This window comes from Pristis pectinata, chromosome 10 (genome assembly GCF_009764475.1).
Source record: "Pristis pectinata isolate sPriPec2 chromosome 10, sPriPec2.1.pri, whole genome shotgun sequence".
Taxonomy (NCBI): domain Eukaryota; kingdom Metazoa; phylum Chordata; class Chondrichthyes; order Rhinopristiformes; family Pristidae; genus Pristis; species Pristis pectinata.
Window position 1 is genome coordinate 88,899,757 of NC_067414.1, and position 16,485 is coordinate 88,916,241.

At 44.8% G+C, this 16,485-nt stretch overlaps 1 protein-coding gene across 1 annotated transcript in view; it reads left to right on the forward strand.

Annotated features, from left to right (window-relative positions):
* The window catches only part of LOC127575515 (fibulin-7), a 48,975-nt gene extending 33,344 nt beyond the window's left edge, over positions 1–15,631 (forward strand). Inside the window, exons 6-9 of the mRNA XM_052025449.1 lie at positions 3,561–3,704; positions 7,715–7,852; positions 10,374–10,512; positions 14,034–15,631. Of these exons, the coding sequence (XP_051881409.1) occupies positions 3,561–3,704; positions 7,715–7,852; positions 10,374–10,512; positions 14,034–14,406 (794 nt within the window). The 3' untranslated portion in view covers positions 14,407–15,631. The remainder of the gene's footprint in view (positions 1–3,560; positions 3,705–7,714; positions 7,853–10,373; positions 10,513–14,033) is intronic.
* Positions 15,632–16,485: the final 854 nt, after the last annotated feature.

Sequence of the window (16,485 nt, forward strand, 5' to 3'; positions counted from 1 at the left end):
CTGAGAATAGTTTCAGTGGTTGGTGACACAAGAGATTGCAGATGCTGGAATCTGAGCAACAAACAATCTGCTGGAGGAACTCAGTGGGTCGAGCAGCATCTGTGGGAGGAAGGGAATTGACGCCGAGTCCTGATGCAGGGTTTCGACCCGGATCGTCAACAGTTCCTTTCACCCTACACTCCACCCATTAAGTTCCACCAGCAGGTTGCTCTATATTCAGTAATTTACTGAAACTAGAAACTAGTTTACTTTTTAAAAATTCACTAATTCATTTAATTCACTGAGAGACTTTTAACCATTCTTGGGTAATTTTGCTCTTTGTGATACTGAAACAAATCTTTAGCCACTTGAGATTCTGGTTTCATAAGACATTAAATGAATGATAATAGTTTGAAACAGGATTTCATTATACTGTATGTCAAAACGTTATATTCCAACCCATACATAGAGTACAACACTGCTGGTTTAAGTGTTACGTTTGTTTTGTTAAAAAATGATGTGATAATTACTAGTTATAGAGTTGTCGAGATTTATAGCTCAGAAACAGGCCCTTCAGCCCACTGAGTCTCTACTATCAACCACCCATTTACACTAATCCTACATTATTCCCACTTTTTTATTCTCCCCTTCCATTCTCATCAACCCGTCACAGATTTTACCACTCACCTACACACTTGGCACAATTTACAGTGGCCAATTAACTTGCCATAGTGAAGTCAGCCTTGATAGTGAAGAAGGTTATCACAGGGGGATCATGATCAGGTAGGGAAGTGGGCCGAGGAGTGGCAAATGGATTTCAATACAGATGAGTGTGAGGTGATGCATTTGGACTTATACAATGAATAGTAGGGCACCAACGAGTGTAATGGAACAGAGAGACCAAGAAATACAAGTGCATAGTTCGTTGAAAGCAATGCCACAGGTGTACAGTGTGGTGAAAAAGGTATTTGGCATGTTGGCCTTCATCAGTCAGGGCATTGATTATAGGATTGGGATATCATGTTGCAGTTGTATAAGTCGGCGATGAGGCTGCACTTGGAGTACAGTTTATATCACCTGTTATAGGAAAGACGTGGTTAAACTAGAAAGAGTGCAGAGAATATTTACGAGGATGTTGCCAGGACTAGAGGGCCTGAGTTATCGGGAGGGGTTGGCCAGGCTAGGTCTTTATTCCTTGGAACATAGGAGAATGAGGGGCGACCTTATAGAAATGTTTAATATTATGAGAGGCATCGATAAGGTGGATGGTCTTTTCCCCAGGGTAGGGGAGTCCAAAACTAGGGGGCAGAGGTTTAGGGTGAGGGGGAAAGATTTAAAAGGGACCTGAGAGGCAACTTTGTCACCCAAAGGATGGTGAGTATATGGAATGAGCTGCCAGAGGAAGTGGTTAAGGTGGGTACAATAGAATCATTTGAGGAGCACTTGGATAGGTAGATGGAGGGTCGGGGCTTAGAGGGATATAGGCCAAATGCAAGAAATTGGGACTACCTGGGTGGGTGCCCATGGTCAACATGGTCTGGTTGGGCCGAAGGGCCTGTATCCGTGCTATATTGTTCTATGGATCCATGACCAGCGACATGTCTTTGGGATGTTTGAGGAAACCCATGTGGTCACAGGGAGAATATGCAAGCTCCACAAAGACAGCACCTGAGGTCAGGATTGAACCTGGGTCTCTGATGCTGTGGTTTTCATTGTAATTCTCCTAGAATCTGACTTTGGCTGTAACAAGCTGCCTGACTCCATGATTTAAAAGCTGGTACACAATAAATGGAATGTACATCATCAAACCATTAAAAATTAAGTGATGGGTCCAAATTCATGTTGGAAACCTGTTGTTTTTATAAAACTAATTTCTGAAGCTTGCGTAATCTTAAGAAAGAAAGTGAAAAGCACACAAAACCTGCAGGCATTGCTACCTCACACCTCCTGCAACCTGGGTTCAATCCCAACCACGGCTGCTGTCTGTGTGGAGTTTGCGTGTTCTCCCTGTGACTGTGTGGATTTATGCCGGAAACTTTGGGATTCCTTCCACATCCCAAAGGCGGTGCTGGTAGGTTAATTAGGTACAGCTCGGCAATGTAATTGGCAAAATAATCAGCGGGGAGTTTAATAGGCATGTGAGAAAGAATAAGTTGCAGGAGTGCAGAAAATAAGGGTGGATGCCTGGAACTGGCTACCGGGGGAGTAGTGGAAGCATATACGACAGTGACATTTAAGAGACTGTTAGACAGACTCATGAATATGCAGGGAATGGAGGAATATTGATCATGTCCAGGCAGGAAAGAATTAGTTTAAATCAGCATCGTGTTCAGCGCAGACATTGTGGGCTGAAGGGCCTGTTCCTGTGCTACAGTGTTCTATGTTCTTTGTATCCACGATCACCTATTTACACTAATCCTACATAAGATTTCTTTATTAGTCACATGTACATCGAAACACACAGTGAAATGCATCTTTTGCGTAGAGTGTTCTGCGGGGCAGCCCGCAAGTGTCGCCACGCTTCTGGCGCCAACACAGCACGCCCACAACTTCCTAACCCATACGTCTTTGGAATGTGGGAGGAAACCGGAGCACCCGGAGGGAAACCCACGCAGACACGGGGAGAACGTACAGACAGTGGCAGGAATTCAACCCGGGTGGCTGGCGCTGTAATAGCATCGCGCTGACCCACATTAATCCCATTCTTGGCTTTCTCCACATTCTCATCAACTCCGCCCAGATTCCACCACATCACAGATCATTCGTGGCTAAGGATGAAAATGTTAATGTGATTGAAAGAAAAATCACCATTCTCTGAGAACTCTATGTTCCTCCATCTCTGCCTCCTGCACACCAGCATTCCTTTCACCTTACTCGCAGTCGTCTAAACCAAGCTCAGAAATTGCCTCCCTAAACCTCTACCATCCTCTATACTCCTCCGACGCTCCTTAAAATTCCGCTTTTAGGCACCTATCCTAATGTCTCCTTCCTCAGCTCTGTCAACCTTCACCTGATAACTGCCCTGGAAAGCACCTTGGAAGTTTTGCTATGTTAAAGGCACGATACAAATGTGAGCTCTTGTCATCCTAAATAAAATTTGTTTTAGTTTTTGCACAACCTCTCCCCCTTTGATTTCTCTTGGGGACAGTTCAAAGGACAATTGAGGGACAATTATGCTCATAAAGGATTAAAAAAAACCATAAAAATGGGAAAATTTGCATGTTTCTTTTTTTTTCTAGACTGTTATTAATGTTCTATAAAATGCTGGGCCTCTGCCCGATAACACCTCATTGCAACATGATTCTGATAGAGAAAATTCTGAACCTTTAAACTGAGTAGAGTAGCACCATCCAAACAAAACAAATGTCAAACTAGGACATAAATATGTGTGGGTGTAGGGGAACTATTAAGTTTTAGAAAAGCCTTTATACTCAAGCCAACTCTTTTTTATATCACAGTTGGAATTTCACTGGCGAGGTGTCTATTTCTCAGTTACAGGCTTCTTCTATTCATTGTGTTGTTTCAAACAGAGACTAGTACAAAATCTCTTTCTGGTCTATCATTTCCCCCACACCACAAAGGTGCTGCTGCGACAGACTGGAGTGCATTAAGTGACCTGTCCTTCAGTCGCAAGCCCCGCTGTGCAAAGATCGAGAGGACCCAACACTGCAGCTGTGACGCTGGCTTCCATATGAGTGGGACCTCTGAAAATAGTCTGTGCCAAGGTATGTGTCATTTCTAGTACACCATTATTAGTACACTGTGATAAGACTATTGAACGGTTCCCTTATACGATGAGATGGACTCTGACCTCACGACCTACCTTGTTGTGACCTTGCACCTTGTTACACTGCACTTTCTCTGTAGCTGTGACACTTTACTCTGTACTGTTATTGTTTTTACCTGCACTGCATCAATGTATCTGCACTGTGTAATGAATTGACCTGTATGATCGGTATGCAAGACAAGTTTTTCACTGTACCTCGGTACAAGTGACGATAATAAACCAATACCAATACCTCCCCTCCTTGGACTTTGTCTTTACTTCTCGCTGCCTTGGTGAAGCAGCCAGCATAATCAAAGACCCCACCCACCTGGGTCATTATCTCTTCTCTCCTCTTCCATCAGATAGAAGATACAGGAGCCACCAGGCTTAAGGACAGCTTCTATCCCACTGTGATAAGACCATTGAACAGTTCCCTTATACGATGAGATGGCCTCACGATCTACCTTGTGACCTTACACCTTATTGTCCACCTGCACTGCACTTTACTCTGTACTACCTCAATGCACTCTGCACTAACTCAATGTAACTGCACTGTGTAATGAATTGACCTGTACGATTAGTATGCAAGACAAGTTTTTCACTGTACCTTGGTACAAGTGACAATAATAAATCAATACCAATACCATTGAAGTCCTGTACTAACCTCAGTATTATTGTTAAGTCAATGGCTGTGTTAAAACAAATTCCAAGTTCCATTGACAAAGGGTCAATGACCCGAAACATTCCCTCTGTTTCTCTTTCTGTAGATGCTGCCTGGCCTCCTGAGCATTTCCAGTGTTTTCTGTTTTTATTTCAAATTCCATGCCTATTTTTTCCTCTTGAAAAACACTAGTCTTTGCAATTGTTGGCTCCAAGACAATACCTTGGGTCAGTTATTGAATTAACACAAAGAGTTTGGGACCGTTGATTCCAAGGCCTGTGTTTGAAGCCCACTGCAGCAGTGAGGGAAGTTAAGTTCAAGTAATTAAATAAATCAGGGTATAAAGGTGGTCGGTTGAATTGTTGTAAAAATGCAGTGGGTGCACTAACATCCTGCAGGGAAGGAAATCTGCCATCCATTCCCAGTCTGGTCTGTACGTGACTCCACACTCATCAATGCGGTTGACTCTTAACTCTGGAACAATTATGGATGGGCCATGAATGTCGATGTTACCAACCATAACCACATCCCATAATGGTTTCCAAGACAAATCCTTATTTCCATTGTTCCAACATGTTCAAGACATCCTGGCTTGCTTATCCAAGTTCCACACCCCATGACCTTGTCCTTTTTGAAACGACACTGATCTTCTTTGTCTGAGTGAACTGGCAAGATTTCCTCGTCAGTCTGTAGTCTGCACCACATCAGCAATCCAGTGGCACCAATGGGTGCTCTTTATCTTGCATCGTCTCCTGCATAAGAGTTGAGAATGGTGGAAGGAAAGAGTCGGAGAGCCACACAGCACAGAAACAGTCGCCTTCTCCCACTGCGTCTGTGCCAACCATTGAACACCCACTTACACTAATCTCATTTTATCCTCCCCACATTCCCTTCAAATCATGCCCCCATCCCCCCCACCCCCGACCCAGTTTCCACCACTCAGCCACTCACTAAGAACAATTTACCACAGCCAATTAACCTAACAAACTGCACATCTTTGGGATGTGGAGAAAACTGGACTATCCACAGGAAACACATGTGGTGACAGGGCGAAGTTGATAAATTGGTTTATTATTATCACGTGTACCGAGGTACAGTGAAAAACTCTCTGTGCCATCTGTACTGGGCATTTCACTACAACAGTGCATTGAGGTAGTCCAAGGGAAAACAATAACAGAATGCAGAATAAAGTGTTACAGAAAAAGTGCAGTGCAGGCAGACAATAAGGTGCAAGGCTAAGACGAGGTAGATTGTGAGGTCAAGAGTCCATTTTATCGCACTAGGGGACCATTCAATAGTCATGTAACAGCAGGATAGAAGCTGTCCTTGAGCAAATTAAGTGAGCAAGTTCCACACAGACAGCACTGGAGGTCAGAATTGAACCTAGGTCACCAGCACTATGAGGCAGCAGCTCTACCACCCGTATCATGGAGCCACCCCAAATTGAAATAAATCAGCTAGTTTTCTTGCTGATAATCATAACCAAAATTGCATCCATGAATGCTGCTTATCTGATGCTATGTGACTGTGATGCTGCTGCATGTAAATTTTTCATTGCACCTGTGCGTACATGTACTTGTGCATATGACAATAAACTCAACTTTGACTTTGACTTTAGCTGGGTAAGACGAGGATCTCTCTTGGTTGTTAAATGATCACAAGATGAAAAAGTTATCTAATGGCCACTGTTCAGTCACTCCACACAAAAAAGGCCACTTGCTTGTTTTACTGTTTTTAAAGACAAGTGCAGTCTCTGAAAGACCAGAAGGGGTCTCTCAGGGCCTTGAACCTGCATATACTGTATTAACATCCATCAAGCTCACTTCCCTATATCCCTTGAATCTCTTCAAACCCCAAACTGTGGATCCCAGCCTGGAATATAGTCATTCACTGAATCATTCTGTCATTGGCACCTCACTTTTAACCTTTGGGTTCTACCCTCTAATTCCCTCCCTGAATTCCTTCTTGTTACCTCCTGTTTACAGAAATCCTCCCATAGGATAATGAGAGGAGATCTTAATGAAGCTCAGAAGATCTTGAGGGGATTTGCCAGGGTAGATGTCAAGGTGTTTCTGTTAGTGGGAGATTCTCAAACAAGGGGACATAGTTACAAGATTGGGATCTGATCATTTAGAATTGAGGTGAGCAGGTTGGTGAATCCCTGGAATTCTCTACCCTGTAGGGTTGTGGAGGCTAGATCATTGGGGTTTTGTGCAAAAGAAAGTAGATGCATTTTTGAAAGATCAGGGAATTGAAAGCAATGGGAACTGGCACAGAAGAGGAGTTGAGGCCTGGGGCAGATCAGCCATGGTCATAATGAATGGCGGGGCAGGCTTGAGGGGCCAATTGGCCTACTCCTGCTCCTATTTTTATGTTCTGAAAGCCTCTCTCTCTTTGACAGCTTTTCTGTGCCCTTTCTACTCTCCTGTTTGTTTCCCAATGTTGTTTTTTTTCTCTCTGATTGCCCAACAATGAATGTTAAACAAAAATCGAGAGGCGTACCAGTTGGTCTGCAGTTGGTCTGGTCACAGAGAGCCGCAAGGCTGAGAGCTTGGCCTTCATGATGCAGATTCCACCAGTAAACCGGTTTTCCTGCCCTTTCAGGAACTGTTGTATTTTATTGAAAAAAACAAACAAAATAAACATAATGACATTAGTGCAAGTTGATAGAGAGAGAAGAAAATAGTCCAAGGTGGTGTTTGGGTTTTTCAGGCAGTTCAAGAACCTGATGGCAGTGGGGAGGAAGCTGTTGTTGAACCTTGAGGTGTGGGTCTTCAGGCTCCTGTACCTCCCACCTGATGGCAGCAGTGAGAAGAAGGCATGGCCCGATGGTGGGGGTCCCTGATGATGGATGTCGCCTTCCTGAGGCATTGCCTCTTGAAGATGTCCTCAGTGATGGGCAGAGCTGTATCTGTGACTCTTTGAGCAGGGAAGACCAATGGGAGATTTAATGTTCAAAGTTATGATTTTTTTTTAAATAAGGGAAAACTCTTTCCAGGAGGAGTAAGGTTAACAGAAACAAGTTTAGGATCATTGACAGAAGAAAAAAAGATAAGAGAAGTTCTTGCATGCAGAAAATTATTATGATCTGCAAAGCACTGCCTGAAATGGCTTTACTTACATGTTCATTGATCATTACTAATTACCCCCCGAACTAAGCTAGAGGGCAGATTGAGAATTAACAATGTATGTGGAGTCACACATAGACCAAAACAGGTCAAGGCCAGAACAGGGTCTATGTGTAAAACATGTCCTGGTTGTATTCACTGTGGTGTGATGCTGAGCAAAAGCTTCATTCTTTTGCACAGATGTGGATGAGTGCGAGGTTTTCCAATCGGAGGGAGTTTCCAGACTCTGCATGCATACCTGTGTCAACATCCCTGGGTCGTACCGCTGCACCTGCCCAGCTGCATACAGGCTTCTCAATGATGGCAGGAGCTGTGATGGTAAGTCCTCACTTGTGGGAACAATTGGGCTATTTTCCTTTTTTTTCCATTTGTGGGAAATATGGATTGTAGGCAAAGCAAGACAGCAGAACTGTCCACCCATAATTGCCCAAGAGAGGATGTCTTCTCAAACTGCCCCTGTCCGTGTGGTGAGGGGTTACTTTTACCTGTACATAGAGTGATGGAGCATAGAAAGGGGCCCTTCGGCCCACTACATCCATGCTGACCATTTTGCCCATCTATACCAATCCCACTTCCCCGCAGTAGGACCATATCCATCTTAAATCGGCCTTGACTATTTAAGTGTCTATCTAATTGCTTCTTAATCATAGAAATTCTTTCTGATTCCACCACCTCCTCCGTCAGCATGTCCCAGATATCAACCACTCTCTGTGTAAAAAAAACTGACCCCTCAGAATCTCCTCCCTCTCACTTTAACCCTATGCCCTCTTGATTTTGATATGACTGCCGTGGAGAGAAAGATTCTGACTATCTACCCTATCTATGCCCCTCATAAATCTTATACACGTTTATCAAGTCACTCCTCATCCTCCTTCGTTCCAGGGAGAACAAGCCCAGCCTATCCAATCTCTCCCCATAAATGGTCCTCCAACCCTGGCAACAATCCAGGCTGTTGGGAGGGAAATCTGACCCAGCTATGATGAAGGAATGGTTATCCCTGGAATAAATCAGCAAATAACAGCCAGCTTAAGACAGGTCAGGGGCCATACGCTCAGAAGGAATCAGATTTATTATCACTGCATCATTTTGAAAAGAAATGAAGAGAAATTTCTTCACTCAGAGGGTGGTGAATGTTTGGAATTCTCTACCCTGGACTGCTATGGAGGCTAGGTCATTGAATTCATTCCAAACTGAAATTGATAGTCTTCTGGATATTAGGCGAATCAAGCGTTACGGAAATAGCGCAGTAAAATTGCACTGAGGTGGAAGAGCTGTCATGATCTTGAAGAATGGTGGAGCAGGTTAGAAAGGAGAAGTGACCTACTCCTGCTCCTAATTCTAAAGCTCTTATGTCTGGACAAGATTTATATTTTCAATTGAGCTCGACTCAGTGACCATTCTTGTTAAAAAGAAATTGCTTTGGGGTATCCAAGCCAGTTTATCCTCTGGCTGTTGTTTGCAGAATTGAACTTGGGCCCACAGATATTGCATGTAAAAATAATATTTGAGAGCTGGCCTTGAGATCAAAGCATTTCCTTTGAAAGACAAAGGCACTTCCAACAAACTAACTCAGAGGATCATTGGTAAAATGCCCAGAGAGAGTTTCTCAGCAAAGGGTGCACAGTGGCACAGTTTGTAATGCTGCTGTCTCACAGCTCTGGTGACCTAGGTTCACTCCTGACCTCAGGTGCTGTCTGTGTGGAGTTTGCATGTTCTCCCTGTGACCACCTGAGTCTCCTCTGGTTTCCTCCCACCTCCCACAGCCCAAAAATCTGCAGGGTTGGTATTGGTACTGGTTTATTCTTGTCACATGGTGAAGAAGGCTTTCGGCCCGCTGGCCTTCATCAGTCAGGGCACTGAGTATAGAAATTGGGATGTTATGTTGCAGTTGTACAAGACATCAGTGAGGCCTAACTTGGAATACGGTGTTCAGTTTTGATCAGCCTGCTGAAGGAAAGAGACCATTAAGATGGAAATAGTGCAGAGAAGATTTACGAGGATGTTGCCGGGACTCGAGGGAGAGAAGTTGAGCAGGTTAGGACTTTATTCATTGGAGCGTAGGAGAATGAGAGTTGATCTTCTAGAGGTTTGAGTAACTAGGATTGAGTATAGAGGTTTAAGGTTTTATTTATAAAATCACGAAGGGCATAGACAGGGTGAGTGCACACAGTCTTTTTCCCAGAGTTGGGGAATCAAGAACTAGAAGGCATAGGTTTAAGGTGAGAGGGGAAAGATTTAATAAGAACCCGAGGGGCAACTTTTTCACCTAGAGAGTGGTCAGTATATGGAATGAGCTGCCAGAGGAAGTGGTTGAGGCAGGTACATTAATGACATTTAAAAGGCACTTGGACAGGTGCATGGATAGGAAAGGTTTACAGGAGTATGGGCCAAACGCAGGCAAACGGGACTAGCATAGATGAGAATCTTGGTCGGCATGGACCAGTTGGGCTGAAGGGCCTGTTTCCATGCTGTATGACTCTGTGACATGTTCCAAGATACAGTGAAAAGCTTTTGTTTGCGTGCATGGGGAGAATAAAATGAGATCTTTCCATAAATGTGTGCTTGATGGTCAGCATGGACTCGATGGGCTGAAGGGCATAGGCCCATGTGCCGTGTGACTGGGTAGATAGTACATGTCACATGCAAAGGACAAATCTCCAAGAAAGGAGTAAGATGATAGTAATTTTGTGGAATTATGTGTTGGTTTGGTCCAGTAAGTTAAACAGTGTTATCACTGTAATTCTAATTTAATTGCACTCCGTACAAAAAAAAGGCTTTACGGGTTTTTTGGACGTTGTAAACATGCACTGATGTTAAGCTTTTGCTCTTGTTCTTCCAGATATAGATGAGTGTGCAACATCACAGCACAATTGCACAAAGGAAGCGACTTGCATCAACACGGGAGGAGGATTTCAGTGTGTTAATCCACAGTGTCCGCAGCCTCACGGGAATGTCAGCTACGTTAAAACATCACCATTGTGAGTCAGTCTGTCAATGAACTTGTGCGTGTCAGCGTGTCCTGGAGGTTCTGTGTTTGAGGTCCGCTCCAGCAGCTGGGGCACTTAATTGGGGCTGATCTTTCAGTCATAGAGTTTTAATCACACAGCATGGAAATAGGCCCTTCAGCCCACCATGCCCATGCCAGCCATCAAGTGACTAAGATATCTTTATTAGTCACATGCACATCGAAACACACAGCAGAGTGCATCTTTTTGCAGTGCTCTAGGGGCAGCCCGCAAGTGTCGCCAAGCACCAGGTTGGATCGGCAATAAAGAAAGCGAATGCTGTGTTGGCATTCATTTCAAGGGGAATAGCATATAAAAGTAAGGAGGTATTGATGAGGCTCTATGGGGCACTGGTGTGACCTCATTTGGAATACTGTGTGCTGTTTTGGGCCCCTTATTTTAGAAAGGATGTACTGATGTTGGAGAGGGTTCAGAGAAGATTTACGAGGATGATTCCTGGAATGAAAGGGCTTACATACAAGGAGCGTTTGTCGGCTCTTGGACTGTATTCATTGGAGCATAGAAGAATGAGAGGGGACCTCATAGAAACATTTAGAATGTTGAAAGGACTGGATAGAGTTGATGTGGCTAAGTTGTTTCTCATGGTGGGTGAGTCCAGGACAAGAGGGCACTGTCTTAGAATTAGAGGGTACCCATTTAAAACAGAGATGAGGAGAAATTTCTTTCGCCAGAGGGTCGTGGATTTATGAAATTCATTGCCACATACAGCTGTGGAGGCCCGATCATTGGGGGTGTTTAAGGAGGAGATTGATAGGTATCTAATTAGTCAGGGTATCAAGGGATATGGGGAAAAGGCCAGGAATTGGGGCTGGATGGGAGAATAGTTTAGTTCATGGTGAGGTAGCAGAGCAGACTCGAAGGGCCAAATGGTTACTTCTGCTCCTTTGTCTTGTGATCTTGTGAAGCTTCCGGTGCCAACATAGCATGCCAACAACTTCCCAACCTGTATGTCTTTGGAATGTGGGAGGAAATCGGAGCACCCGGAGGAAACCCACGCAGACACGGGAAGAACGTACAAACTCCTTACAGACAGTGGCGGGAATTGAACCCGGGTTGCTGGCGCTGTAATAGCGTTACACTAACCGCTGTACTACCGTGCCTATCGATACTAATCCCATTTTCCAGCATTTGGCCTGTAGCCTCCTATGCCATGGAGTTTCAGATGCTTATCTAAACACTTCTTAAATGTTATGAGAGTATCTGCCTCCACCACCCCCTCAGGCAGTTCGTTCCAGATTCCAACTACCTCAAATTTCCTCTGAGTGGAAAGTTTCTCACTATCTATGCCCTTCGTAATTTTGATTACCACCATCAGATCCTCCCTCGGCCTCCTCCACTCCATGGAAAACTGTACCCATCCTAATGTATCTCCTCTCCAGTGCAATCAAGTCCTTCCGATAGTGTAGCAGCTAGAACCTTGCTCAGCATTACTGATGTGGCCTAACCAATGTTTCATGAAGTTACACTACGCATGCAAACAGGCCCTTCGGCCCAACTCACCCATGCCGACCAAGATGCCCATCTAAGCCAATCCCATTTGCCCGCATTTGACCCACATCCATCTAAACCTCTCCTATCCATGTACCTGTACAAATGTTTTTAAATGTTGTCATCGTACCTGCCTCTACCACTTCCTCTAGCATCTCATTCCATCTATGTAGTCACAGCCTCTTCTAGTTCTTGTATGCCCCGGCTATTGAAGGCAAGTATCCGTATTCCTGTGAGTTAGTAGCACGAACTACTGCACCAATGTGCCAGCTCAAATTCACATGAAATCAAGAGATAAGGAATTCAAGAGGAAAGGGGACACTGTAGAGATCAGCCATAGTGGTGGACCAAGCTTGAGAGGCCATACAACCTATTCCGGCCTGTTTGTTATGTTAAAATATTTTAGTGATAAAATGAATTGATTTGGACAGACACTTTAATTTCTTCACCTACGATAAAATGAATAGCTTGTCTTTGATCTGGTAGTCCTCAAGACTCAAAGTGGTGGGTTCAAGACCCATTCCAGACACATGGCCACAACAATGACACATGGCCAACACTCTAATGTGTTAATAAGGGAGTAGTAAAATGTTCAAGGGTATGACTTTCAGATACTACGTTAGAATAAGGGTCAATCTATTCTCTCAAATCAGTGTAAGTTATTTCAAAAAAGAGCAGGAAAATCATCCCGGAGTTCTTGACCGATATTTTTTCTTACTATCACCAAAATAAGTAATTTAGTTCTAATCTCATTGCTGTTTTGTGGGAGCTTGCTGTGCACAAATGGGTTGTGGGTTTTCCACACCATATAAAAAAAGAGACTACACAATAATAGTACTCCAATGGGTGTAAAGTGCTTTTGGACATCCTGAAAGGGATGTGAAAGATGCTATGTAAATGCGAGTCTTTGTGACAGGATTAGGCGTAGGACAGGATGAAATCGGTGGAGCATCTACAACAGGTCCAGCCTCACAGCTCCAGTGACTCGGGTTCAATCCGGACCTCGGGTGCTGTGTGTGTGGAGTTTGCGTGTTGTCCCTGTGACTGTCTATGTTTCCTCCAGGTGCTCTGGTTTCCTCCCACACCTCAAAGGCTAAAGAAATTTGGCATGTCCCCGTTGACCTTCACCAACTTTTATCAATGCACCATAGGAAGCATCCTATCTGGATGCATCATGGCTTGGTATGGTACCTGCTCTGCCCATAACTGCAAGAAACTGCAGAGAGTCGTGGACACAGCTCAGCACATCACGGAAACCAGCCTCCCCTCCCTGGACTCCCTGGTCTACACTTCTCGCTGCCTCAGTAAAGCAGCCAACATAATCAAAGACCCCACCCACCCCAGACATTCTTCTCCCCCCTCCCATCGGGCAGAAGATACAAAAGCCTGAAGGCAGGTACCACCAGGCTCAAGGACAGCTTCTATCCTGCTGTTATAAGACTGCTGAATGGACCCCTTGTATGATAAGATGGACTCTTGACCTCACTATCTACCTCATCATCACCTTCCACCTTATTGTCTCCCTGGACTGCATTTTCTCTGTAACTATAACACTGCTCTATATTCTGCAATCTGTTATTGTTTTTCCCTTGTACTACCTCGATGTACTAATGTGATGAAAAGATCTGTATGGATGACATGCAAAACAAAATCTTTTCACTGTACCTCGGTACATGTGACAATAATAAACCAATTACCAAGACATGTGGTTAATTGGCCACTGTAAATTGCCCCTAGTATGTTGACAAGTGACAGAATCTGAGGGGGGGGGGGGGGGGGGGGGGGGGTGGCGTCGATAGGAATGTGGGGAAGATAAAATGGGACTAGTGTAAGTGGGTGCTTAATGGTCGGCATAGACTCAGTGGGCTAAGGGCCTGTTTCTGTGCAGTATGATTCTTTGCACGGAACAGTCAGATGAATGGTTCGTTGCTGGATTTTTCTAAAAACATCACTGGAGTATATCTACTGCTTTCCTTTTCTTGCAGTCACTGTGAGCGCTACCCTTGCCCAATGAACAGCAAGTCATGCCACCATGCTGCAAAATCCATCTCCTTCCATTACCTCTCGATGCCCTCCAAACTGAAGACTCCGGTCACCTTGTTCCGCATTGCCACAACTGCCGCCCCTGGCAGTCCCGGAGCAGACAGCCTGCGTTTTGGCATCATAGGAGGCAGCAACCGAGGGCAGTTCGTGGTCCAGCGATCTGACAGGCAGACAGGAGAGCTCATCCTTGTTCAGCCTCTGGTAGGACCTTGCACCGTGGAGGTGGATGTGGACATGTCTGAATATCACAACCGCACTTTTCAGGCCAAGCATTTGTCAAAGGTTACTCTCTTTGTCTCGGCCAACGGATTTTGAGAGAACGGTCAGAGACCACAGATGTTGACTCTGGATTAGAGGGAATTTTGGCCATCATTGTGGGGTGACCGTTCTGCAGATTGAGACACCTCCCAAGTGCCACAATATGAAGATCAAGACTTGCCACTCTCTGCACGTGGACTGGGTATTGTCGATTGTGTGTAACGCTTTGGGTTTTACATTCACTATAGTGACAGAACGGGCTCTTGGCTTGGAAAGATGGCTGAATTCTGACACTGTGGCTTAAACAAAACCATGGAATTTCTGTAAGTCACCCTGTTTACTGCCTATTTCTTGCTCATCTTCACGTTCCCAGTTTACCAGAGGATGCTGGTTTACCTGCCATCACCTATTGGCTGTCCAACCCACTTTTGTCATTAGTCTCTGGTTCCCTTGTTTACCATCCATCGCAGCTTCAGCATTCACCTCATGTTTAGGGTCCAACCACTGTGCCCTGTTCATCTCCAGTTAACTATCCACCCCACGTTAACTATCCGTCTTATATATCATCCATCTCCCTTAACCATTACTTGCCTGTTTACCATCCATCCTCTGTTTAACTGCCATCTGCTTTTTATCATTCATCTCCAGTGAACCATCAAACCTCCTATTTATCTTCTGTCCCTGGTTTTACCATCTAGCTCCATTTAACCATCCAACCCCTGTTTACCACCCATCTTCTGCTTCCAATCATTTGCCTTTGGTTATTCATCTCCTGAATATCATTCATCTCCCACTAACGTTCCGTCTCCTGTCCACCATTCACCTCCTGTTCAACATCCTTCCACGGCTTACCTTCTATCTCCTGATTCCCATCCATCCCTGCTTAACACTCATGGTTAGATAACCATCCATCTCCTATTATGCATTTATCATCCATTTCCCGCCCATCTCCCGTTTCTCATCCATTCCTGTTTCCCATCCATCTCCCATTTCCCATCCATCTCCCGATTCCCGTCCATTTCCCATTTCCCATCCATCTCCCATTTCCCATCCACCTCCCATTTCCCATCCATCTCCCGATTCCCGTCCATTTCCCATTTCCCATCCATCTCCCATTTCCCATCCACCTTCCATTTCCCATCCATCTCCCGATTCCCGTCCATTTCCCATTTCCCGTCCATTTCCCATTTCCCATCCACCTCCCATTTCCCATCCATCTCCCGTTTCCCATTCATCCCATTTCCCATCCACCTCCCGATTTCTGTCCATTTCCCATTTCCCATCCAATTCCTGTTTCCCATTCATCACCTGTCAACAGTCTGTCCATCCCGTTAACCATCCATCTCCCATATCCCCTCCCTCTCCCATTTCCCCTCCGTCTCCCGTTTCCAGTCCGCCTTCTGTTAACCATCTATCTACAGTTTACCATCCTGTTCCAATTAACTGCCCATTCCCTGTTCAGCATCCGTTTACCATTAACCACTCATCTCCTGTTTACGGCCCATCCCTTGTTTACCTAAGAATGTAAGAAAACGGGAGCAGGAGTAGGCCACTCAGCCCCTCAATGCCTTCATGGATGATCTTCCACAGGCTTTGTCTGCTCAAACGTGCCAGTTCCCTCATCTTTCAAAAATCATCTGTTTTCTCCTTAATAAAAACTCCAATGTAGTGAGGTCCAACGGTTCGCCCCTCTCTGCGAGAAGGAGTAGTTCGGCACCTCAGTTTTAGTTCCATCCATCCCCAGTTTCCCGTCCATTCCTTTCTGCCGTCCATGCCCAGTTTATCACCTGTCCCTTGCTTACCGTGAAGTCCCAGTTCATAATATGTGGACAGGCAGCAGTTAGGAGTCGACCACTTTGGTCTGCGTGGAGTCTCGCAGAGGCCAGATCTGGTAAGGAGGTCAGATTTCCTTCTCTGAAGGACATTAGTGAACTAGAATGTTTTCTGCAACAATCCAGTGGTTTCATTCATTTCCAGGGTGGCACCCATCACCTGTTTTTCATTAACCCTTTGTTTACCATCCATTCCTTATTAGTCATCGGCCCTCTATTTCTCCCTGGTTTATCATCAATCTTCCATTCACCATTCACCTCATAACTACTGTTCACAAACTCATGAGGAGCATAGATAAGACCG